Source organism: Aotus nancymaae, unplaced genomic scaffold (genome assembly GCF_030222135.1).
Source record: "Aotus nancymaae isolate 86718 unplaced genomic scaffold, 86718_ANA_hifiasm-v0.15.2.pri h1tg000253l, whole genome shotgun sequence".
NCBI classification, from domain to species: Eukaryota; Metazoa; Chordata; class Mammalia; order Primates; family Aotidae; genus Aotus; species Aotus nancymaae.
The window spans coordinates 691,454-715,709 of record NW_026988668.1 but is presented as its reverse complement, the minus strand read 5'-3'; the positions used below and the strand labels follow the sequence as shown (position 1 = coordinate 715,709).

The window sequence follows — 24,256 nt, the reverse complement described above, 5'->3', positions numbered from 1 at the left end:
ATGATGGAACCTGGGAGGCGGAGGCTGTAGTGAGCCGAGATCGTGTCATTGCACTCCAGCCTGAGCAACAAGAGCAAAACTCCATCTCCAAAAAACAAAAACATAACAAAACAGAACAATCAATGGTCTACATGTGACGGCCTCAGAGCAGATCAGAAGACACCGCCAGCTCTACGCTGTCTCTAAGACACCACTTTAAACGTGAACACGCAGCTCACGAGCACAGGGATGGGGGAGACGGAGATGCGGGAGCGTCTACGGCCGTCCAGACTAAAGGTTGTCTCCACGACTGACCGATCAAGAAGGGGCGTTATTCTCAGGCACCCACCGCATGCACGTGGTACCTGGAAGCTGTGGCCGGTGACTGGGGGGTCTGGAAACGGCCTGGTGACAGCAGAGGCGTGACCCAGCCACGCGTCTGCCACTACCCCGCACACACGCGGTGCCCGCTAGCATGCTGTGGCCAATTGCGAGTCCAGGAGCTACGCCCAGGCCCACTCTCGTGCCTGGGTCACCGTCACAGGGGAGGTTGGTGCAACAGGCAGCCTCGGGGAGGATGGGGTGAGGAGTCCCAGCTGGGGATGCCGCAGAGCCCCGCACTGGTGCTGCAAGTGTGTCTAGGTGAGTACTGGCCACCCCCAGGTGTGTCCAGGAGCTCAGGACAGCACTGACTCCCGGGGGCCCACTCCATGCCGGGTGACGGAGACGGCAAGGGGACAGCAAAGGGTGGAGGGTCTGTGTGGGACGACCTTCTCCGGCCAGTCCAGCACTGGCCCCAGCTGCCAGGGCTCTGACCTGACCCTTAGCTTTGGCTAACATCACTTGGCGCTTCAGCAAGCACTTGGTGACCCTGTCACCGCTTCTGAACAAACAGAAACGCCAGCCTCCCAAGGCCCTGGGGACCCGCAGTGGCTCAAGCCACGCTAAAGGCACTCACCGGCTTGTACAGGTCACGGTCAGTTTTCGCTTCCATCTCCCAGACGTGGTGGCCATCTGCAAGAAAGGAGCAGGAAGCGTCTGTGACTTTGTGTGGCGGGAGCCCCTCCCCAGAAGCCCCCACGTGATGCAGACCCAGGGCCCTGAGCCAGGAGAGCGCCTAGTCGCAGGAGACCCACACAGGCCAAGCTCAGCGCCCAAGTTCCTCTGTGAGCCTGGGGAGGCGGAGGACACACGGCTCAGGGCTTGTTCTGACCCCAGCCCAGGATGGGAAGGACTCCAGGGCAGGGGCGTCCTCGGGAATCCATCCCGGCCCCGCGTCTGCCAGACCGTCTCAGCCCTGGGACGGGTCACAGGAGGGTCTCTCCGCCCCGTCCTCTCCCGGGAGGGCAGGGTGAGGAGGAGCGGGTTCCCCATCAGCAGAGCTCTGCACCTGGCCCTGGAGTCTCCGGCCCAGCCTCCCACGGCGAAGGAGGCGTGAGGGTGACGGCACGAGGGCCGGGGGCTCCACGCCACGGTGCGCCGCCTGCTCGTGCTCCGGGCATTTGGGGCGCAGAAGCGTCTCCGGCGGACGAGGGCCTGGCTGCTGGCCATGGGTGATGAGAAAAGCTTCCCCTGACAACTTCATGCACATCAGGAGGCAGAAATGCAAAACACGAGGTATTTTTAGCCTTTCCCCAGTGGCCATTTGCATGTTTTTTAAAAATAAAAAGTCTCCCAGAGGTGCAGTGAAACGACATGCTGTCCCTCCCCTCCATGCCCAGCGGAGCGGGGGCTCCAGGCACACGCGGACCGGACCGAGGTGGCCACGACGCAGCCTGGGTGTGTGCACGGCCCGGCCCCCTCAGACAGGCTGAGTTTGGGGCAATTATCTTGAATTAACGGATGTCAATTTCCTACAGAGTCTCTTCCTCTCTTTTATCTTCTCCAAAATAAAGTCTGTTCCCAAAAGGAACAGTTGCAGATGTCAACACTTAAGTCTATCCCTTCGCTCTGTCTACAAAGAAGAAAATGTGTGTCTGCGGCAAACCCTGAATTACTGATAAGTCAGACAAAGCCTCCTTTTCTCTGTCACAGTGCCGGGCTGCTGCCGGGTGGAGGCTGGAGAGAGGAAATGTGAGTCACATTTGCAGGACCAGAGCCGCGCAGCCGAGTCGCAGCCACGCCAGCCTCGGGACGCTCGAGGCCCCCACGCAAATTACCCACCAGACGGACCCACTCCACAGAGCCAGGCGGACCAGCATCCAGCTCTCCTCTAGGAAGGAAGTAACAGGAAACTAAATATACTCGGTAGCGCTTGAGGCACCTGCCCGTCTTGAAGCAGCAAGTCCTCCAGGCTCTGGAGAGCTCAGGAGCCCGGGGGAAAGAGGCGCTTTCACTCCAAGACGCCCCCAGCCCAGCGCGGCCAGGCCACTCGGGAGCCCCCACCCCCACCGCATAAAAACCCAATCACCTTTGTAACCAAGTCTTCTGGTTTCTTGGTACCTTTTTAAAACAATTTTTGAAGTTTTCTTACAACAAAGCCCATCTGTGGGGTGAGGCCCCGTCCCCACCCCGCAAAAGCCTGTGTCCTTGGAACCAACCGGGCACACCGGCCGTGGCTTGGTCTCTGCTCTGCCGGAGAAGCGACAGTCACAGCTTGTTTCCATAGGAACTTCCCTGAGGCTGCAGAGGCCTTTGGTACTGGGAAGGGGAGGGAGGGTCAGTGCCCGTGCTGAGCAGCAGGAGAGAAACTGAGGCACACACAGGGCCAGAACGTCGTGTTTCACGACACCCTGAGGAGGAGACACCATTTTTGCAGCAGAGGCCAACACAACCTGCCCCTGTTTATGGCCTGAGAAGGGAGAGGGACTCCAGCTGTCTAATCCTCGGCCCCCTCAGGCCGTCTACCCCGCGGCCCCCTCCGGCCGTCTACCCCGCGGCCCCCTCCAGGCGTCTACTCGGCGGCCCCCTCCGGCCGTCTACCCCGCGGCCCCCTCCAGGCGTCTACCCCGCGGCCCCCTCCGGCCGTCTACCCCTCGGCCCCCTCCGGGCGTCTACCCCGCGGCCCCCTCCGGCCGTCTACCCCGCGGCCTCCTCAGCCTCCTCCAGCCATCTGCCCAAAGCAGTGAGTCCATGAAAGAGCAAATGGAGAGACGGCATGGGGCCGTCGTTCTCCTTCCATGCCTTTTGGGAGCCCCATCCGCATGGCTGGCCAGGCCCAGCTCAGCACCTGCCATGGAGCGGCCTGCCCCACACCCTGTCTGGGAGCGCTCACGCACAGCACTCCTGGGCAAGGTGGGAGCAGAGGTGCTTAGATGTCCCCTCAAAGTGTGGGGAACTGACACGTCCCGACCGTCCTCGGAGATGTGGCTAGGCCTTCCGTCCACCTCAGGGGCAGCTTCTCTCCCTGCAGCCACCGACGTCCATGCCCATTTCACAGCCAACCAGGGTGAGGGTGAGGGCGAGGGCAGGCTTTCTGTTTCTGCTTAAGGATCATAAAGACGTCGTCTTTCAAAGGTAGTGTATGTTTGTGGCCAGAAATGTCTGTCTAGCAATAGCTTCAGGAACAGACAAGGGGCTGAGGCTGTTTACAGATGGGAAGAGCCACACACCTCAGGAAAGGAGGTGCGCAGGTCCGTGTCCCTCTGCGCTCGAGAGCACTGCCTGGGCGGCTCCGCGCTCCCCAGAGGCCCGGGGGGCAGGGCGGGCCCCTGCGCTGTTCCAAACTCAGCCTCTGGCAGGAAGGCAGGCAGCTGGCCCTGAAAGGGCCTTTGTGTTCGGCCTTATCAGTGCTCCTAGTCCTCAGGAGAGAACCACGCCGAGCGCAGGAGTAAAAATATTCCAGATCATTAGGGAATTCCCTGCAGACTGAGTCATCGGGAGGCTTCCCTGCCAGGCCCTCAACGTTTCCACACAGGCAGGCTGGCCAGCCGGGGAGCCTCCCAGACCGGCCACCCCCACACCAGCACTGACACTGAGCCACTGTTTCCACAGAGAAAGGCACGAGGGCCGCTGGTGGCGGCAGCAAGTGTCCCGGGTCCCATGCCACCCTCGGGCCGTGGGTCCTGCACCCTCGTGCTGGGCACCCTGCAGTGTCCTCGTGCCTGAGGTGAGTGTCCCTGGGCATCTGTCCCAGCATGGCCCCCAGAAGAGATCTGGGTAGGAAATAGCCACCGGCCACACACGGAGCCACCCCGTGACCCAGCCCTTCCACGCCAAGGCCACGCTGAGGCACATGCTCAGGAGACGGCACACGTCCACAAGGACCTCACGCACCGAAGTTCACAGCGGCTTTTCCACCATCATCTCCACAGGGTGGACGTGGCCGGCACCATGGACAGACAGGTATGGGCAGTCACACAGGCGTCACTCAGCCAGGAAAGACACCATGCTCTGACCCACGCCGACGAGAGAACCTGAGGGGCACCACGCTGCGTGGGAGCTTCAGGCCCCGCGGCTAGCAGGTTGGGCTCCCTGGGAGGGGGCAGCCAGGCCAGGTGAGGCCACGGCGAGGGGGATGGGGTTGCCAGGCTGGGGTGGGGAAGGGAGAGTCGGGTGGCTGCTCAGGGGCGAAGGTTTCCTTCTGGTTAAAGGAAAATGTTCTGAAATTGGTGGTGGCGGCCTAATTCCGTAAAGCTAGCACAATCCACCGAGCTCCACGCTTTGAGTAAATTAAACGGTGTATAGATCATATCTCGATAAAGCTGATATATAAAAGAAATTAGCCAACATGATCACGGTGATACCGTCATGTATGATCCCAAAACGCCTGAGGAGGAAGAGGAGGAAGGGGATGGACGTGACGTGTGGCCTCCACATGCCAGCAGGCCCCAGGCAGGGGGATTCTGGGACGAAACACAGCCACTCGCTGGGGGCAGCGGGCTTTCTGGAGGCCCAGGAGCGGGGCTGAGCCTGGGGGGGTGGTCCGGGGTGGGTACAATCAGGGGGGCAAGCTGGGATAAGTCCACTATGGTCCAGGAGCTCCCACATGCCTGGGAGTGCTCAGCCAGGGGGCTGCACCACTCACCAGAGACCCGCCTCGGGGGAAGGCCAGGCCCTCAGGCCCTGCCTGTGCCTCTGCCGGGGAAGAAACGCCCCTGGGCCACAGCGGTGGAGCTGAGCAACCCGGACGGCAGCCGCAGTCTCCCCCCACCGCCAGGCTGATGGCTCCGTTTGGCGGCTCTGACTTCCAAAGTTGCCAGAGCCCCACGGCAGCGGAAGGCAGGGCAAACGGGTGACTCCCTGGGGTCCTGGGCAAAGCTGTGTCCTAGCAGCACTTGAGAAATGGATGTGGCTCAGCCCTTGCACCACAGAGCTGGGAGGACACCGGCTGCAGGCCCCACGCCTCGGTGCCCTGTGTGGCCGGGGACCCCCGTGACCACGCTCTTGAACAGATGGGTCCCATCATACCAACACCTCTTTCCCAGCTCATGGCCCTAACATGACTCAGAATGAGCTTGATGAGAACTGTGGGGTCACCATTCAGCTCTAGGGTCCTGGGTCATCTCGGGGCCCTGAGCGGTTCTCAGGGCATGGCCGGGAGATGTCTCTTCCCCGGGCACCGCCCTCTGTGCCTTTCCTGTGTGGGCTCTGGCGGTGAACAGAGAAGCCTGGGGGTCTGCCTGGCCATCTTCCCTGCTCCCGAAGATGCTGTGTGGTGACAAAGCAGCCCCAACCCTGCTCCGTGTTGGAACAAGCGGTGACAGTGACGTCTGGCCACACTCACAGCACCCAGCGCCGTTGCCTCCTCCCTGAAAACACAAATTTGGAAGATCTGCACTTGGCCTTTTACCCACTGAGCCAGACGCTCCTGAAGGTGCTGCTGGCACCGTGCTGCCTCCGTGGCTGGCATCCGAATTCTTCAAGAGGCTGAGAGCTGAGCTGCTCCGTACAGCGGGGCTGTCTGTGCTGTGGATGCTGGATCTGGGAGTTCCCTGCTGTGTCCCCTTTGCTCATCCAGCCCCATCAGAGGGCCCGCCACGGAGGCAGCCATCCCTGGGCCCATCTGCCTCAGCCTACGCCACGCATTAACAACAACAGACGGGCCACAGACCCACCCCGACCCACCCGGACTCCACTTCCCTCCTCGGCCTGCTCCTCGGGTCTCCTCAGCGAGACCTTCCATGAGGGATGGGAGGGACGGCAAGGGCCGACAGGGGCAGTGCCACCAGGTCTACCTTACGGGGCCCTGGCCCTCACCCCCTCCCATCTCCAAGAAAGAACCAGACCCTAGGAAACCGAGGCGCAGGGGTGGCTGAAGGGGGAAGGATGGGGGGCCAGTGGGCAACGATGCCTCTCTGGGGAAATCAGGGCCTGCAGGGGCCTCAGGCCTTCCTCAACACCCCGGGGTGGGTGAGCCTCCTCCTGGCCTTGAAGGGACCTGAAGGTGAGCCTGGAGGAAGTGGCTTCAGGCCTAGGGGCTCCCTGGGCAGACACATGGTCCTTGCCTGGCGCTTCCTGCACCTGGATGACACCAGCCTCTGCCTGGGGACCTGCACTCCCCTCGCCGCAGCAAATGTGTGTCCTGGCAAGGGTCCTGGGATTCCCAGCTGAGCTCTGTGGCTGGTGGGCGGAGCCCCCAAAATCTCAACAGCCGGGTGCCCACGAGAGCACACGGAAGACCTGGGAACTGTGCCAGGCACAGTCCCACGTCAGGTCAGCCTCGGAAAGACCCGGGCCTTTGGTCCCTTTATCTAAAAAACAACAATGTACATCTGTCTCAGATTTGGAGTCCCAGCCTTCCCCATGAGGTGGGAGGTAGGTCCCTGTCCGCCCCGTGTGGAAGGATCTGGAAAGCTGGCCGCGTCTCTTGCAGTGTGGCCAGTGCCGGCCCACAGCCCTGTCTCCTCCACGAGGTAACGCCCAGGAAGAGAGGATGGGCGGCCATGAGGTGGGGGCGAGCTGGGGTCCCACCAGGTTGGGTTTGGGGTGAGCCTAGTGTCAGGTTTCTCAGGGGAGAGCTCCAGAAGTGCTGGGCTGGGGGCCTCCGGGAGGGGCCCGGGCAGCTGTGGGGCTCCGGCTTGGCTACCTGCTCCCACCTCGCGGGCCCCGACCCCCGCATTTCTGCCCTGTGCGTCTCCCCGCGAACCTGGGCAAGGCCCCAGCTGTGGCGGCCAGCACGACCCCGGGTCCAGGCCTGGGCCTACAAGCCCTGGCACAGACGGTCGCTGCTTCCCAGGAGCCCGGCCGCCTGTGAGAGACGAGGCCACTTCCCAGAGGGGCTCCGGGAGGCCGCACGGAGGGCCCTGACGACCTGGAGGAGACGCCGGCCTTCCGTCCAGGCCCCAGCTGGCTGGCCAGTCACGGCTGCCACAGAAATGACCACTGACGAGACCAGCACGGCCCCTCCTGCCAAGGCCCGCCCACTGCACAACTGATCGCCGGCGGGCACGGCGGGTGTTTTGAGACCCGTGTGTTGCCGCGTGGCCTTTACACGCCGATGGAAACCAAAACAGGCGTCCTTCGCGTTTATAAAGAGCCGCGCCAGGACAGGCACGTGACGACCACGAGGAAGCCGTTCAGCTCCAGCATTAAGAACGGGCTCCTAGGCCGGGCGCGGTGGCTCACGCCTGTAATCCCAGCACTTTGGGACGCCAAGGCGGGTGGATCACGAGGTCAAGAGATCGAGACCATCCTGGTCAACATGGTGAAACCCCGTCTCTACTAAAAATACAAAAAAATTAGCCGGGCACGGTGGCGCGCGCCTGTAATCCCAGCTACTCAGGAGGCTGAGGCAGGAGAATTGCCTGAACCCAGGAGGCGGAGGTTGCGGTGAGCCGAGATCGCGCCATTGCACTCCAGCCTGGGTAACAGGAGCGAAACTCCATCTCAAAAAAAAAAAAAAAAAAAAAGAACGGGCTCCTGCTGGATGCGTCCGAACCTCAGAGACGTTCGCCTTCTGTCCCATCTCAGCCAAGCTCCATCCGCGGCCTGAGTCACGTTTCACGCAGGTGTTTTCTGGGCGGTTTCATTTACGTTGAACGTGAGTTTGCTCCTCAGCCCCTCTGATGTTCACGCATGCGCAGAGAGGTGCTTTACTCAGGAAGACAGACGCGGTGATCTTTAACAGCAGAATAGGGCAGGAGGGGTGCGGGTGTGAGGGCGGGGAGGGGAGGGGTGCGGGTGTGAGGGCGGGGAGGGGAGGGGTGCGGGTGTGAGGGTGGGGAGGGGTGAGAGTGTGAGGTGGGGGAAGGGTGGGGTGAGAGTGTGAGGGCGGGGAGGGGAGGGGTGTGGGTGTGAGGGAGGGGAGGGGAGGGGTGCGGGTGTGAGGGCGGGGAGGGGTGTGGGTGTGAGGGCGGGGAGGGGTGCGGGTGTGAGGGAGGGGAGGGGTGCGGGTGTGAGGGTGGGGAGGGGAGGGGTGCGGGTGTGAGGGCGGGGAGGGGAGGGGTGTGGGTGTGAGGGCGGGGAGGGGTGCGGGTGTGAGGGTGGGGAGGGGAGGGGTGCGGGTGTGAGGGCGGGGGGGTGAGAGTGTGAGGTGGGGGAAGGGTGGGGTGAGAGTGTGAGGGCGGGGAGGGGTGCGGGTGTGAGGGAGGGGAGGGGTGCGGGTGTGAGGGTGGGGAGGGGAGGGGTGCGGGTGTGAGGGCGGGGAGGGGAGGGGTGCGGGTGTGAGGGAGGGGAGGGGTGCGGGTGTGAGGGTGGGGAGGGGAGGGGTGCGGGTGTGAGGGCGGGGGGGTGAGAGTGTGAGGTGGGGGAAGGGTGGGGTGAGAGTGTGAGGGCGGGGAGGGGTGCGGGTGTGAGGGCGGGGAGGGTAAGAGCATAGGTGGGGAAGGGTGTGGGTGGGAGGGACAGGGAGGGGAGCAGGTGGGTGGCCGGCTGGGGAGGAGTATGGTTGCCACTTCCCGCAGCTGAACCCCTGCAGCCTTGGAAGCGGGGGTCTCCTGTGAGGCTGGGGGCTTCTGAACCGACACTGGACCCTCGGCTCCCACAGCCAATCTGCCCCCTGGATGAACGTTCTGCACAGACTTTCATCATCGGAAAAGGTTGTTTTCCAAGGAAGCCATAAACCCGATCCAAGTCCTCAGAGAAAGGCTGACTCCGCCCCAGGCCTTCTAAGACACCCTGAGGGACCTGGGAGGAAGTGCAGCCGGGCTGAGCCCCGAACACCCGCCCTCCTCCCACCCTGCCAGAGCATCCCAGAGGGACCCAGCACCCACGGCTTCGGTGAGCCATGCCCTCACCCTGGCGGTTCCCACAATGCAGCCCTGCTGCAGGGATTCCCTTCCTCAGGAGGCCCCGACGCCAGCTTCTCCCAGCTCCAGCTTCTCCCCGACGCCAGCTTCTCCCAGCTCCAGCTTCTCCCAGCACCAGCTTCTCCCTGACGTCAGCTTCTCCCAGCACCAGCTTCTCCCTGACGCCAGCTTCTCCGAGCACCAGCTTCTCCCAACACCAGCTTCTCCCCGACGTCAGCTTCTCCCAGCACCAGCTTCTCCCTGACGCCAGCTTCTCCCAGCACCAGCTTCTCCCTGATGTTAGCTTCTCCCCATCACCAGCTTCTTCCAATACCAGCTTCTCCCAGCCCTCCAGGGCAGAGAAGTCACTCCGTCCAAAACTTCCCAAAGCTCGGAGATGCTGTGAATACACCCACAGCAGCTGTGGCCTGGCTGGGACACAGAGGCTGAGCTGGCCTGGGCAATGAGCTTCCCATGCATTCCAGAGAAGGACAGGCGACGTCCACCCCAGCCTGCGTCCAGAGCTCCTGACGTGCCAACGTTCACAGCAGCCACAACCGTCCGCACCCTTGGAATGAGCGGGACAGCCTGAGACACAGAGGCCCTTCCCAGAGGGGCCACCGACTGCCTGACCGACGGGCTTCCTCGACATGAATCTCCCGAGCTCACGCCTGACCTTGGTTCCATCTGCAAGGAGCAGTCTAACACAGACCAGACGACCTCATCGGCAGATGAGAGGCCAACTGTGTTTTCATCTAAATTCAGCTTCCTGGTTTCTCCAGAAACGAGAAGCTTGTCGCCAGGATGAGGGTGTGGGGCGTCTGCCGCTCCAGCCTGTCAGCGCATCGGGAAGTGTCTAAGTGACGGCTCCAGCCGGAGAAGCCGAGAGTGGAGGAAAAGATGATGTGGACATTTGTTCTCTGCTTTTGAAAACAAGCAATTTGCTTGTGTGTGTATGACTATGCAAAGTATCTTATTTAGACATAAAGAACGAAAGCATGAACGCGGTCTGGATTCACTCCCGCAGCTTTCACAAGCTCACGTGCTCTCCGGCGCGGCACTGACTCACTCACGGCTGCGGACCCGACGCCGGCTGGTGCTGGGACAGGCTCAGAGACCCGCCCTGACCGCACGGGACAAGAGGTCAGACGCGGACAGACGAACGCATCGCCCGGCAGTGTGGGCCGGGGCGTCCGCGCTCCAGGGAAGGACAGGCAGCCTCTCCCGCCTGCTGACCCCACAGCTCACAGTGATAGGGACGGCGAAGGTGGGGGTGTGGGCTTTGATGGAGGCGGCCGCATGAGGCCAGGGCCGGGCCTGCACCCCCTCGGCTCCCATTCCTCGAAGGCCAGTGGCCGCCCTTCCCCCAGCGCCGTGGCGTCCACTCGGCTAGCGCAGCGGCTGACCTGGGCAGGAGTCAGGGCATCGCTGCTGACCGCGTTCGGGGCGGCCTCTGCGAAGGTGCCCAGGCCTCTCTGGGCAGAAGACACCGCCATCTGCGGCCCCCACGTCATCTGCTCAGGCCTGGGCTTTGAGGAGCGGACACCGGGAGCCAGGGTCCTGGCCAGTCCTGGCCCAAGCGCCTCCCCGCACTGTGGGCAAAGCGTTTCTCCTCCAACACACAGACACACACTGAAGGCTCGGAAGGGCAAATTATTTCAAAATTAGCCTCCTCCCGAGAAGGCACCGGCAATGCAAACGCTCTCCTTCCCACTGCCCTTAGCTGCTTTTCTCTATAATTTAAAACCCGTTTTCCAATTATGCCCCGATTCTATAGGAAGCGAAGTAAGATGTGAGAGGCCTTTAAGCCCATTTTGATTGAAGCACTTAGGTTTCCGGCAAACTGCACAAAATCAGGACCCCATTATCAAGGCTAAATGCCTCCTTGGCTTCCAGGGATCCGAGTAGGTGCAGAAAACTCCAACTGGCGAATGTAAAAAAGAAAAAAAAGCCAAAAAACAGGCCTTGTGGGGACATGACCCTTACCTGGCCCACCCAGGGCAGAGGCCCAGCAAGGCACCAGGAACCCCCAAAACCAGAGTGCTCACGGCAGACTTTGTGGAGAGCCAGGCCCACCTTGCTGACCCCTCGAGGGCCACACTGGGGTCCCTGTGTCTGCACGGAGCTGGCCTGGGCCGCGCGGCTGTTAGCCCAACCCTGCAGGACGGCGTCCCTATGGGCAGCACAGAACCACAGGCGTGACACCCTGGGGGGCTCATCACTCCCAAGGACGCCCTCGCCACCCTTCCGAGTTCAGCCCAGAGCTTTCAGGTGGCCAGCACGACGCCTGGAGGCAGGGGCAGCTCGGGCAGCTCTGGGGGTCCCGGGGGGTCCGGGCCCTCGGGGCACAGGGGCCTCACACACACCATGGCTGTGGCATTAAAGGTGGCTGACGGCAAAGAGCACCCAGCCCCACTGCCTGCGGCCTCCATGCCATCCCCGCCTGCTCCCTCCAGCTCTGCTGCTAACTGGGCCCCCGAAGCGTCCACTAACTGCAGCTGGAGGACCCCACAGAGCCGGCAAACGCCCTCCGCCTCCCCTGCAGGTCCCCAGGTTGCGGCTCCCTTACCCATCGGCAGCAGTCTCTGCGCGGTGGCCCCAGCGACCCCAGAAACAAACATCTGCTCTTCCCTCCAGCAGCACAGCGGTCGGCTCACAAACAAACCCACAGCAGGGCACGGACCCGGGCCACATGGAGCCTCTGCTCTGCGCCACGCCCTGCACGCCCGTCTGGTGACCACGCACAGGTGGGGCCGCTCCACTGCCCAGGAACCGGTGCCAGCAGCCCGCGGCAGCCCGCCATGAAGAGCGTACCTGGGGCTTTCTCCACGAAGATGACCTTGGAATCCTGCAGGAAGTTGTGGCCGGACAGGACCATCTTCTTCCCGCCCACGACCGGGTAGCTGTCTGTGCTCTGCTTCTCCACCAGAGGCAGTTCCTGGGCCGAGCGCTGGGCTGCGTCAGAGGGAGAGGGGCGGTGAGGGCCCATCCGAGGGGGTGGCCTGGGACACACGCATGGCACCCATCAGGTCACGCGGGAGCCAACCCACCCGGAGCCTGCGGGCGACTCCTGCGGACGCCGCGACTTCTGAGGGAGGTGCTGTGCCGTGCGTACACACTTTGCCCTGGTGGCATTCACCTCCTCCTGAGGAAGTCATCAAAATATCCCCACCTAAGAGTCAGCCAGTTTCCCTCAAATCACAGTCACCACACACATATGCAGAGGTCAGCACAGCGCGGGGGGAAGCGCCAGCCTGCACCGTGTCCCCTGGTCACGCTCGGGCGTCAGAAGAACCAGAGCTGAGGGCCCACAGTCAATCCCCGCCGTGACCACACAAACACCTCAGTGTTTCAGGACACACTTCCTCCCCTTTTTATTTTTCCCAGTAGGGGCCACGAATCGGGACTGTCTGGAAATCCCGGCAGGTGCACACAGCTAAGAGCACACATGGAAACGCGCCCAACTGAAACCCTCGTGGCCACACACTGAGGGAGGCTTGGCGGGAACAGCCAGTCCCAAGTCTGTACGAGCGAGAAGCTGAGACGGGGTGGGACTGCGGCCGCGCGGCACGGACGGTTTCATCCCTGCGGGGCGAGCGCCGTCCACTTACAGCATTCGATGGGGTTGGAGGCCACCTGCAGGGACAGCGTGCGGCCGCCGGGCTGCGGGACGTGCACGCGGAAGACCAGCCGCACCCGCGTGTTCTTCCTCCCAATGTCGGTCTCGCCCTTCCGCAGTTCAATGTCGGAGTTTCTGAGTTTCAGGATTCCGGCACAGTCGATGCTGCACAAAAGAAAAGCCACAGCTTTCCTCCCACGGCGGACACAGGAGCATCCAGGCCTGGCCCTTAACACCCTCTGGCCCTCACCCCAGCCCCAACAGCTCGTGCCAGGGAGCGGCCACTCCCCCTCCCCGAGGGAAACAAGACCTCGAAGCGAGTGACGTGAGGCCCTCGCCAAGCGCAGAACAGAACCCGACACCTGCGCGGGTGAGAGGGGGGCGAGCGGGGGCGAGCGGGGGTGATGGGGGGTGATGGGGGGTGAGTGGGGGTTGAGGGGCACAAGCGGGGGGCGAGTGGGGGTGAGCCTCTAGAAAAGTCACTCCCCACCTTTCCTCCAGCCTCCACCCTGACCAAGCAGGTCCCATCTGAGCTGTCCCAAGCCCTGGCTGCCGCCTGCCACACCGGCCACATACACGGGACGTCACCAGAGCGGCAGAGAGCAGCCCAGGGGAGGGGCCAGAGGCAGCAGGAGTTTCCAAAAAGCTCAATTTATTACAAGATCCTGTCATTCCCACTATATTTAAAAGCCTCATTTTTTGTATGTAAAACCCATTTCTTCTATGGTTTCATATAAACTCTTTTACTCAATAATGTCATTCAAAACTAGATTCCAGTAACACATTCCGTGTGTACACTCTCAACGCAATAAAACCCAGTATTTTTCTTCCTGATAAGCTAAGAGAATACAGAGAATAAACGCAGACTCCCCGACCCCCGAGAGGCGGTGTGAGGGCACGGTCCTGGCTGCCGCGTCTCCGGCCGCCCTGGCCGCCCGCATTACGGTGGGCTGAACGCAGCCGCCAGCAAAGCCAGGACGTCTACTGCGGCTGTGGAACGCAAGCTTCGTTCTGGAAAACCACCTGTAGTGCCCTGTCCTTGGGAAACGGATTACAACTCTCGAGGCAAACCCAGGGATTCGGAATGAGTTCCCAGGTGTAGACTCCCCCAGATGCTTTAAAGGCCAACGTGGAAGGAAAGCTTTCCCTTTGGTTTTGACTTAGAGGCTTTAAATAACTTACTAAAATCCCATGCGGAGCCCCATGTGACGTGGCCCCCGCCGCCACCTACCACACCCCTCCCTCACTGTCCCAGGACGTCCACACTCACCCCTGAGGACATCACCAGGACAGGGCACCGCCCACGCAGCTTCCCCATTACGCGGGTTCCCGGCCTGTGGTCACCCTCGCAGGACTCTGTCCCTGCCCTCTGGCCCAGCTCTGTAAAGCTGGTCTGCACATGTCATTCACCCACAGACGGGTCTGTTATCTGTTCCCGCCACGGCACCGCGTGACTCTCGGGAACCACAGCCCTCCTCCTCCGTCCCTTCACAGGTTAGGGTCAGTGTGCGCAGCACAAGCTGAGATTGAGTAAGGCCCTATTTGGAAATTACATGTTTTGTTTTCAGCTTACTAAAAAATTTGCTTTTAAACAAATTACAGTGTCAGATGAGACTCTGCACCTCAGTGCGGGTCTATCCGCATTGCCGGAAACGCCTCAAGTTAAATGCGACCCGACGTCCCGACTGCTCTAACTTCTCGACGCTCGCGTTTTAACCATTCCTCTCATTTGCGCTGCTGTATTCGGAAAGAAACAGGGTCCTGTGTCAGAGCTAAATGTGGAGGAGGATATTTATAGCTGTGTATCTGAGATATTATTTTAAGTGGCAATATATGCAGGGCTGAAACTCTAGAGAGAAGAAAATCCATTGTCAAAAGCACAAGTGAAGTTTACTTATTAGCTGTTAAACCGAGTGTCCTGGCCATGGAGGCTGGAAGGGTGGGGGGCCGGCCAAACCCCCAGGGCCGGGAGGAAGGCGCGCCCTGCACCCCCCACCCCGGAGGCCAGCGGTGCCCGCGGCCTGAGGCTTACACGGCACGCATGTTGTTCTCCGGCAGGAGCGGGATCTCCAGGACTTTGGTGTTGGAGAGGATGGCCTCGTGGCTGGTGGTGGACACGGTCTTCCCCGTGATCCGGTGCACCTGGTAGAAGGCGTGCGGGCGCAGCAGGCGGTCATCCGCCGTCCCGATGAACAGCTGCAGCATCAGAGGCTCGTTCTCCAAGTAGCCATGGAGCTGGCGAGAGAACAGAACACCTGCTCAGCACCGAGCAAACGGACTGCCACAAGCCCCCGGGGCGCACGGAAGAGCCTGCAGAGGTTCGAGGCCTGCGTCCCTTCCCCGGCCCCCTTTTTATTTCTCTGTGATGTCATACTAGTGTATTTTTAAAGCAGACTAGAAAATGTCTTGTTATCCTAATGGTCCTGGCCACTGAGGTCTAGGCTCTAAACACCTGCTGCCACTTTCAAATACACACACATGCACGCACACCCCTACGCTCCCGTGCGCTCTCCTGTGCGCGCACACCCCTACGCTCCCATGCACTCTCACATGCATGGGCATGGGTGTGCACATGGAGTACGGCACACATGCTTACTGCACACCTGTGCAGGCCACACCAAAGCCACAGTGAAGCTGCCGGGGGAACGTGTGCAGTGCCCACCCCGAGGCCACGTGAAAATGGTGGGGAGCGTGTGCAGTACCCATGCTGAGGCCACGGTGAAGCTGGTGGGGGAGTGAGTGCAGTGCCCACCCCGAGGCCACGTGAAGCTGGTGGGGAGCGTGTGCAGTACCCATGCCGAGGCCACGGTGAAGCTGGTGGGGGACTGAGTGTAGGAAAGCTATGTCCACGCTGAGGCACGTGCAAGGCCTTGCTTCATGAATAAATCTAGATGAGGCCCCTCAGGACATGACCCATGTTCCTGTGGTCCAGTAACCTGGAACTGGGCAGCACACGACTCCCGCTCCTGATCAGTGGCCACCACGCTGTGTGTGCACATACACGGCACCATGGGACCTTCCTGATGGCCCGCTGCACCTCTCCTCCTGCAGAGGCAGGGGAGTACTCAAAGTCATCGGGGCGGCCAAGCAGCTGGTGTCCAGAGGCGGACACGGGCAGCAGACACTGCCCAGGGCAACTATGCATGGAGGCGTCTACAGCCCACACCACCCACGGAGCCGCTCACAGCTTCTCGACCAGCGCCGTGTGTGCGAGGCTCAAAACCCACATGGCCGGATAAGACCCAGGTGAATGGAGCAGCCCGGGTCTTCCTCCAGGACGCGGGTGGCCAGGCCCTGCTCCTGCCTCTGGGAAGGCGTGAGGTCTCGGTTGGGTGCACACGTGTTTAGGACCAGCTGCTCTGCGGGACGAGTCGCTCGTGGCGTCTGAGAGGTAAATGCCAGTGCAGCGCCGCTCCCTCTCCCTCTCGTCCTCCGCACGGAGTTATTTTTACAACTGTTTGTTTTCATCTTTAACGCCACCATTTACAATCACTGCAGTGTGGTTCTATTTGCAAGAGGCAAGTTTGGTTGGGAACAGGAACGTCAGCTTCTCAAAGTCAGCACGCAGGCCTCGAGTGAGGCTGTGGGGGTCGTACCGTGTGCAGCGGGCCTTCCTAGAGCACCCCTCGCTCAGAGCGCCTTCCCGTCTGTGTCCCCAAAGTGTGCCCTGGTGAGCCCCAGCCTCGGAGCCCTGAGATTATCAGGTGATCCGTGCAAGGCCTGCGGCAACGCCCAGCCCTGGGAACCACCCATCCTGGGACATGTCAATCCCTCTGGTCACGTTTGTGGTAGATGTTCTTACTAAACTAGTTTTAAAATCTCTGAAAACAGATGGCAACCGCAGCAGGGAGACCACGTGAAGAGGCGAATCCCGCACTCCGGTAGGCACGTTCTGGCCACAGGAAAATACGGTGGATGCCACTGAACACACAGACGTCTGCGCAGGGCCAGCGAGGCTCGGGGGAGGGTGGGGGAGCCGCAGCCGGGGGCTGCGCCTCACAGACTGCAGGGGATGGGCCCTGGCCCCCCACACGGCGGATTCTCAGAGGTCGGTGGGCAGAGGGGAGATGGTCCTGGAGGGGCCCGGGCAGGCGGCAAGATGGCCCCTGCTCCACGGCTCCAGCTCAGCCTCAGCCTCCCTGCGGTCACTGCAGTCAAGAACAAGCCAGTCTCCCCAGTGGCTGAACTCAGAGCCCACTGGGAGGAGGCCGCAGTGAAGCTCTGGCTGCTGTCACTGAGGGCCTGAGCACCAGGCCCAGACTTGACAGGCAGGGCTGGGACCCGGACCCCGGCTGAGACAACGGAGGGGCGCCTGGGGTCTGAAACACAAAGCCTGAGGCCAAACGAGGGCGCCACGTGGGAACGCGGTGGGGAGGCCACAGATGGGGATGAGGACACGGCTGCCATGTGCATGGGCACCACGTGGGAACACGGTGGGGAGGCCACAGACAGGGACAAGGACACAGCTGCCACGTGCACGGGGGCCACGTGGGAACGCAGTGGGGAGGCCACAGACGGGGATTAGGACAAGGCTGCCATGTGCACGGGGGCCACGTGGGAACGTGGTGGGGAGGCCACAGACGGGGATGAGGACAAGGCTGCCATGTGCACGGGGGCCACGTGGGAACGTGGTGGGGAGGCCACAGACGGGGATGAGGACAAGGCTGCCATGTGCACGGGGGCCACGTGGGAACGTGGTGGGGAGGCCACAGACGGGGATGAGGACAAGGCTGCCATGTGCACGGGGGCCACGTGGGAACGTGGTGGGGAGGCCACAGACGGGGATGAGGACAAGGCTGCCATGTGCACGGGGGCCACGTGGGAACGTGGTGGGGAGGCCACAGACGGGGATGAGGACAAGGCTGCCATGTGCACGGGGGCCACGTGGGAACGCGGTGGGGAGGCCACAGACGGGGATGAGGACACGGCTGCCATGTGCACGGGGGCCACGTGGGAACGCGGTGGGGAGGCCACAGACGGGGATGAGGACACGGCTGCCATGTGCACGGGGGCCACGTGGCAACGCGGTGGGGAGGCCACAGATGGGGACAAGGACACGGCTGCCATATGCACGGGGGCCATGTGGGAATGTGGTGGGGAGGCCACAGATGGGGACGAGGACATGGCTGTGATGTGCATGGCAGCCGTGGGAGTCTGTGACGAAGGCCACTCGCATTCCAAAGGGATTCCTGCCAAGGCTGCGTGACTGCAGGACAAACGCTTTCCCTTCCCAACAAGAGACTCTCTTCCCTATGCACGCGCCAGTGTCCCCACGCAAACCATCAGGAGGCCCTCAGCTCCCGGGGAGGGCGATGCCAGCCTCTGCCCGTTTCCTGAACTTTCTGAGAAGCCTGGACTCTCTGCAGGACTCACACACTTTTAGGACAGGAAATGTAAAAAGAAGAACAGAGATGGACTAGGAAGCAGACCCTGCACACAGCATTCCATTTTCCAAGACTTGGTACCCGAATATTTAATTCACGTAGAAAACATCTGTAAACGGTCTCTGACCAAAACCCACTCTGGGGGCGGGGGAGCGGTGCGGGCAGCTCCGAGGGCCTGGCCTGGGTCACGTGGTGTAAAAACGCCAATTTAAACTCCCCAGGACTCCTGTGGCAGTTCTCTGATGGCACATGAATGCTGTGGATTCAGGGTGCAACTGTGTCCTTTAAAAAAATGCCGTTTCAGTGAAAATCGGAATATTTAAGGTCTAACCTGGAAGGTAAACATCTATTATTTAAAACACGAAGTTCACTTTAGGAAAAGTGATTTAAATATGTCGCGCTCGCAATGCCTGGGCCTTCTGCCTCCGGCACGGTGCGGAACCTGCCACAACAACGCCCTCTCTGTCTCAGCCTCAACTAAACGAAATGTATTATTCCACGGCCGAGGTAAAAATGCCGCTGTTTCCTACACGTTAAAATGTTTTTAGCTCCTATGCTGACCTCAGCACTTGCACGGTGACATGATGGGTGAAGAGAATGATTGAGGCCAAATTTATTCAATGTGGACTCAGCTGCGAGCATGCAGGGAGGGAGGCGTCGGGGGGAGGGAGGCGGCTCAAGGGCGGGTGGGAATGTCGGGGGGAGGGAGGCGTGGGGTGGAGGGAGGCCTGGGGTGGAGGGAGGCCTGGGGTGGATAGAGGCCTGGGGTGGAGGGAGGCCTGTGGTGGAGGGAGGCCTGGGGTGGATGGAGGCCTGGGGTGGAGGGAGGCCTGGGGTGGAGGGAGGCAGTGCATGGTGGGGGGAGGTCACACCCTCTGCCCCCCATCTGAGCTGCTGCACACACTGAGTGAAGGCGGTTGGCTCAGGCTCCTCCACGCGGCCACAGGAGCAGGCGTCGGCCTAAAGGAAATTATGCATTTAGGGCACGGAAGTAAAATCTACATTTTTCAAATTGCCCCAAGGCAGTACCAGCTCACAAATGGGTTTCGACCCCAATTCCCCCCACACTGGATTAATTTAAGAGGTTGCCTTGCTGTGTGGACAGTGTCTAGGGTCCTGTTTTCAGCCCTGGAATCCTCATCACACACAACAGCAGCCAGAGGTGATGCCTCTCTCACAGGGCTAGGGCTGGGCCTGGGGCCAGGGGCCAGGGGCCAGGCAGGAGAGTGCCTCCCCCGTGGGAGGACATCCAGCCACATTCTCCCACAGAGCCCTGAGAAGGCACGCATCAGTGGCCTGTGGCTCCTCTCCTTGGTCTGTGGGGGGCCTGGCTGGGACGACATGGCGGCCACCACAAGACCCACTTGACCTGTGGCACAGGCCCATCCCACCCGCAGCACGCCAAAGCTGACGAGGCGACAGCACAGGGTACTTGTAAAAAAAGACACAATTTGATGCGCCACGGAGACTTAAGAAACCAAGAAAAAGCAGAAACAAAAATAAAAGACATAAAAAATGGAGCCAGTAGTCAAAGGGAGCACCCCGAACCCGAGGTCGGAGGAGCAGGTCACACGCCTCAGTGTCCTCCCTCTCCTGCCCTCAAAACCCAAGGTCAGAGGGGCGGCGGGACGCACCCCACGCATCTTCCCTCTGCCTCCCCTCTTTTCTCAGCCAGGCCTGTCTCTGGCACCTACCAAAAGCGGGATGGGTGGGTGCTGCGTGGCTGTGGCTGTGATTTCTGCGCTTCAAGTGCCTTCGGGCTCTGGGGGCCACAGGGACAATCCAGGAGAAGCCACCAAGAGACAGACACACAGCATCCACGTCCTCACCGGCTGGTTGTGCAGTGTGCAGAAGCCTGCGTGAGTGTGGGCGTGTGCACCAGAAGTGGGTGTGTGCAGGTGAATGTGTCCAGGGGAGTGCCTGTGTTTGCAGCACCGGCGTGGTCTGCGGGGTCAGGCGTGTGTGCGCCACAGCGCGGTGGTCTGCGGGGTCAGGCGTGTGCCACAGCGGCGTGGTCCGCGGGGTCAGGCGTGTGTGCACCACAGCCGCGTGGTCTGCGGGGTCAGGCGTGTGTGCGCCACAGCGGCGTGGTCTGCGGGGTCAGGCGTGTGTGTGCCACAGCGGCGTGGTCTGCGGGGTCAGGGGTGTGTGTGCCACAGCCGCGTGGTCTGCGGGGTCAGGTGTGTGTGCGCCACAGCCGCGTGGTCTGCGGGGTCAGGTGTGCGCCACAGCGCGGTGGTCCGCGGGGTCAGGCGTGTGTGTGCCACAGCGGCGTGGTCTGCGGGGTCAGGCGTGTGTGCGCCACAGCGGCGTGGTCTGCGGGGTCAGGCGTGTGCCACAGCGGCGTGGTCTGCGGGGTCAGGCGTGTGCCACAGCGCCGTGGTCTGCGGGGTCAGGCGTGTGCCACAGCGGCGTGGTCTGCGGGGTCAGGCGTGTGCCACAGCGGCGTGGTCTGCGGGGTCAGGCGTGTGCCACAGCGGCGTGGTCCGCGGGGTCAGGCGTGTGTGCGCCACAGCGGCATGGTCTGCGGGGTCAGGCGTGTGTGCGCCACAGCGGCGTGGTCTGCGGGGTCAGGCGTGTGTGTGCTACAGCCGCGTGGTCTGCGGGGTCAGGTGTGTGCCACAGCGGCGTGGTCTGCGGGGTCAGGCGTGTGTGCGCCACAGCGGCGTGGTCCGCGGGGTCAGGCGTGTGTGCGCCACAGCGGCGTGGTCCGCGGGGTCAGGCGTGTGTGTGCCACAGCCGCGTGGTCTGCGGGGCCAGGCGTGTGTGCGCGGCACTGGTGTGGTCTGAGGCGTGTCACATCAACAGTGCTTCCCTGTAAATTGGCCAGACCTGGCTTTAAGGGGCAGCTTCACCTGCCTGACACCCTGTTCTGGCCCCTTCAGAGGCAGGAAAGGGCCTGAGGGGCCTGGGGCATCCCTCCAGAGCAGCGTGGGCTCGGGCTGGGTGGGGCCTGTGCACGGCCGCTCGTCTTGCTTCCCGGCGTGCAGAGCAGGGGAGGAGTGGGGAGGAACGCGGATGCCATGGCTGGAGACTCATGTCTGAGCCAGAAGTGGGGGCAAGGCCTGGTGTTCTCTGAACACACATTGCACGTGTCCACACACAGCCACACTGGGAAATGTATGTGCACACCCCCCACAGAGTGCACACACACACAACCCAGAGTGCACACACCCCACAAAGTGGACTCCCACCCCACAAAGTGCACACACATGCCCCACAGAGAGCAAACATGCAGGTGTATGCCCGTGTGCAGGGGGCAAGCGTGTGTGTGATGGGCATGTGGGTCTCCATGTCTCTCTGGGAGAGCGGCCTCCAGAGGCTGTGCCTGCTGTGGAGAGCTGGTGCCCTGCTCTGCCACCTCGGCCCACCACACTCCTGGCTGTTCTCCCAACCTGTGCCTTGCAGGGACCACCACACCCCATCAGTGCGATTTCCAGCTGGACCTGGCAGGGATGGTGCTCAGTACAAACCCCAGACTCACCAGAGCACCGACAGGGCTGCGGGGCCAGGGCACAGACATGGAGGGTGCAGGGCACAGACACGGGGGGGCGCAGGGCACGGACACGGGGGGGTGCAAGGCACGGACACGGGGGGGCGCAGGGCACGGACACGGGGGGGTGCAAGGCACGGACACGGGGGGGCGCAGGGCACGGACACGGGGGGGGCCGCGGGGCACGGACACGGGGGGGCGCGGGGCACGGACACGGGGGGCGCAGGGCACCATCGTGCCTGGAAGCGCCCAGAGAAGAGACAGCCATGCTCACTTCTGGCTGAAGAGTTCGGCCCGGAAACATGCATTCACGTTTCTAATTAAATCTAATCAATTAATTCCCACTGAGAAACCTGGACTTTCCATGGAGGGAGAATCATCTAGAATGGAACTCCCGAAACATTCAAGTGGGAAATGCTGCAACCCCGTGACCCCAGAGCCAAGAGCAGGGAGAATCCCCGGCCTACGGCCACGCAGGACGAAACGGAACCTTCTAGAGACATCTGCACTGCGGAGAGTCGTGTCGCCTGACACCACGCAGCAGAAGAACCTGTCTTTGTCAAAAGTTAGGTGGTTTCCGCTCAGAGCCTCCCCCGACTCTATGCCGGCAGGGCCAGATGGGCTCATGGCACGGCCCACCCACAGCCAGGTATCCTGGCTGATCTCAGGGAGACGCATCCAGGAGCTCGCAGGCTGGCCTGAGGACTGGCAAGCAGCCCGTCTGTCCTCCCTCCCCACGAGCCCTCCCAGCTCCAGAATGGCCCCTAAGCCAGCTGGCCTGTGGCTCAAACACACCAAAACCGAAACCATGGGGGAGAGAGAGGCCCCAGGAGAGCCGCCCATCCAGCGGCCACATGCACTCCAGAGCCCCACAGCTACAGTGATGCCAAGTCCAGACACGCAGGGGTGAGGGGCCCGAGGGACCCTGGGACATCAGAGTCACTGTCCAGCAGCACCCCTGCCCTTCCTCTGGGGCCGCATCCCACAAATGCCAGCGCCACAGCCCTGCGCTCCCGAAGCTCTGGGTGAAACCCCCTCCTTCCCTCGGGCACAGCCTCGGGAGCCTCACGGGGTGAGACTTGGTCAACTCTGTGCTCCAAGCGTCTAAGATGGTGCCCAGTGGCTGTCTGTGCTGTCCCCAGCAAGGCGCCTCTGTCCACAGACAAGGGCCCAGTGTCCTCCCTGGAGGAGGGACGTGTGGCTAGAGACAGGTCCAGGGACAGACGCCCGGCCCAGACGAGCACACGCCCATGGGTACTCCCAGCCATCACTCCCGCATCGGGCTTGGGCAGGGCACAGACAGGGAACAGCCACCGTCACAAAGAGAGCAGCCGTCCCGCCCAGCAGCTCCTCGGAGAAAGAGGCGTCGCCGAAGCCATATCTTGTTCCTCTTAGAACCGTCACTGACACAGAGACTCTGATTCGAGAGCTGGTCAGACACAGCAGGGCACAAACCCGGGAGGTTTCAGAAACGGCTGCCACCCTCGGCACTGGGCAGCCGCAGCCAGTGGCCGCCTCTTCCTGGGAGAACCCAGCTGGGTCACGGCCCCAGGTCCTCGGAGGAACCGGCAGTGACCTGCCATGGCCAATGCGGCCCACGGTCACTGGACACCTGCTGGGTGTGGCACAGGGGCACCACGGTGTCCGTGGGGAGTCAGGGCCCGTCGCTCAGGCAGCGAGGAAGGACCAGGCCCACCCCAGAGCTGCTGGGGCACCTCCTCCCCACTGGGTGATGTGTCCATCCCTCCTGTCCCACCAGCATCAAATGTGGGTTTTCGGAAGCTGGGCTAGAGTGTGCTCTAATGAGTGTGTGGGTCCCTCTATCTCCCTGGGAAAGCCACCTGAGAGGCCCTCCGGCTTCACCAGGAGCAGTCAACTTGCCTCGGCCATGCCAGAGCCCCGGTGTCATCTTAAATTTCCTCAAACATTCCAGCAGCCAGGCCTGTCGGGAGACCCCAGGCTGCGTTTCTGCCAGTTCTTCTGGGTGGTGGAGCTGTGGAGCAGGGGGCTAGAAATCAGTGTCACAGACCTGCCAGCGGCCACACGCCTTCCCCGTGCCAGTCAACCTGCAGTGAATTCCACCCATTTTCTCAAATACCGCCGCCACTGCTGTCAGCAGTGACTGGCTGGGCCAACCTCACTCCACGCTGCTCTCCTGACAGAGCGGACCCGCCCCGTGACGCCTTCCCAGCAGCACTGGCACCTGTCCCCACCACGCAAGACAGAGCCCGTGGGCTTTGCTTTAGGGGAGAAGTAAATGGTGAATCCTTGTTCATCATAAAAGCTGACGATGTATCTCAGGGAGTGGCTCCTGCTTCAACACTGTGAGTTCTATGCTCCTGGGAACCACACGCACGCGCGCGCGCACACACACACACACACAGAGTTCTGTGCTCCTGGGAACCATACACACACACACACACACACACACAGAGTTCTGTGCTCCTGGGAACCACACACACACACACACACACACACACACACACACACACACACAGAGTTCTGTGCTCCTGGGAACCATACACACACACACATACACACAGTTCTGTGCTCCTGGGAACCACACACATACACACACACACACAGTTCTGTGTTCCTGGGAACCACACACACACATACACACACACACACACAGTTCTGTGCTCCTGGGAACCACATACACACACACACACAC

At 61.8% G+C, this 24,256-nt stretch overlaps 1 protein-coding gene across 1 annotated transcript in view; it reads right to left on the bottom strand.

Moving 5' to 3' along the window:
* The window catches only part of NFATC1 (nuclear factor of activated T cells 1), a 71,864-nt gene that overhangs the window by 6,201 nt on the left and 41,407 nt on the right, over window positions 1–24,256 (bottom strand). Inside the window, exons 4-7 of the mRNA XM_064371985.1 lie at window positions 14,738–14,940; window positions 12,698–12,870; window positions 11,901–12,041; window positions 938–993 (exon numbers count right to left, since the gene is read on the bottom strand). Coding sequence (XP_064228055.1) covers window positions 938–993; window positions 11,901–12,041; window positions 12,698–12,870; window positions 14,738–14,940 — 573 coding nt within the window. The remainder of the gene's footprint in view (window positions 1–937; window positions 994–11,900; window positions 12,042–12,697; window positions 12,871–14,737; window positions 14,941–24,256) is intronic.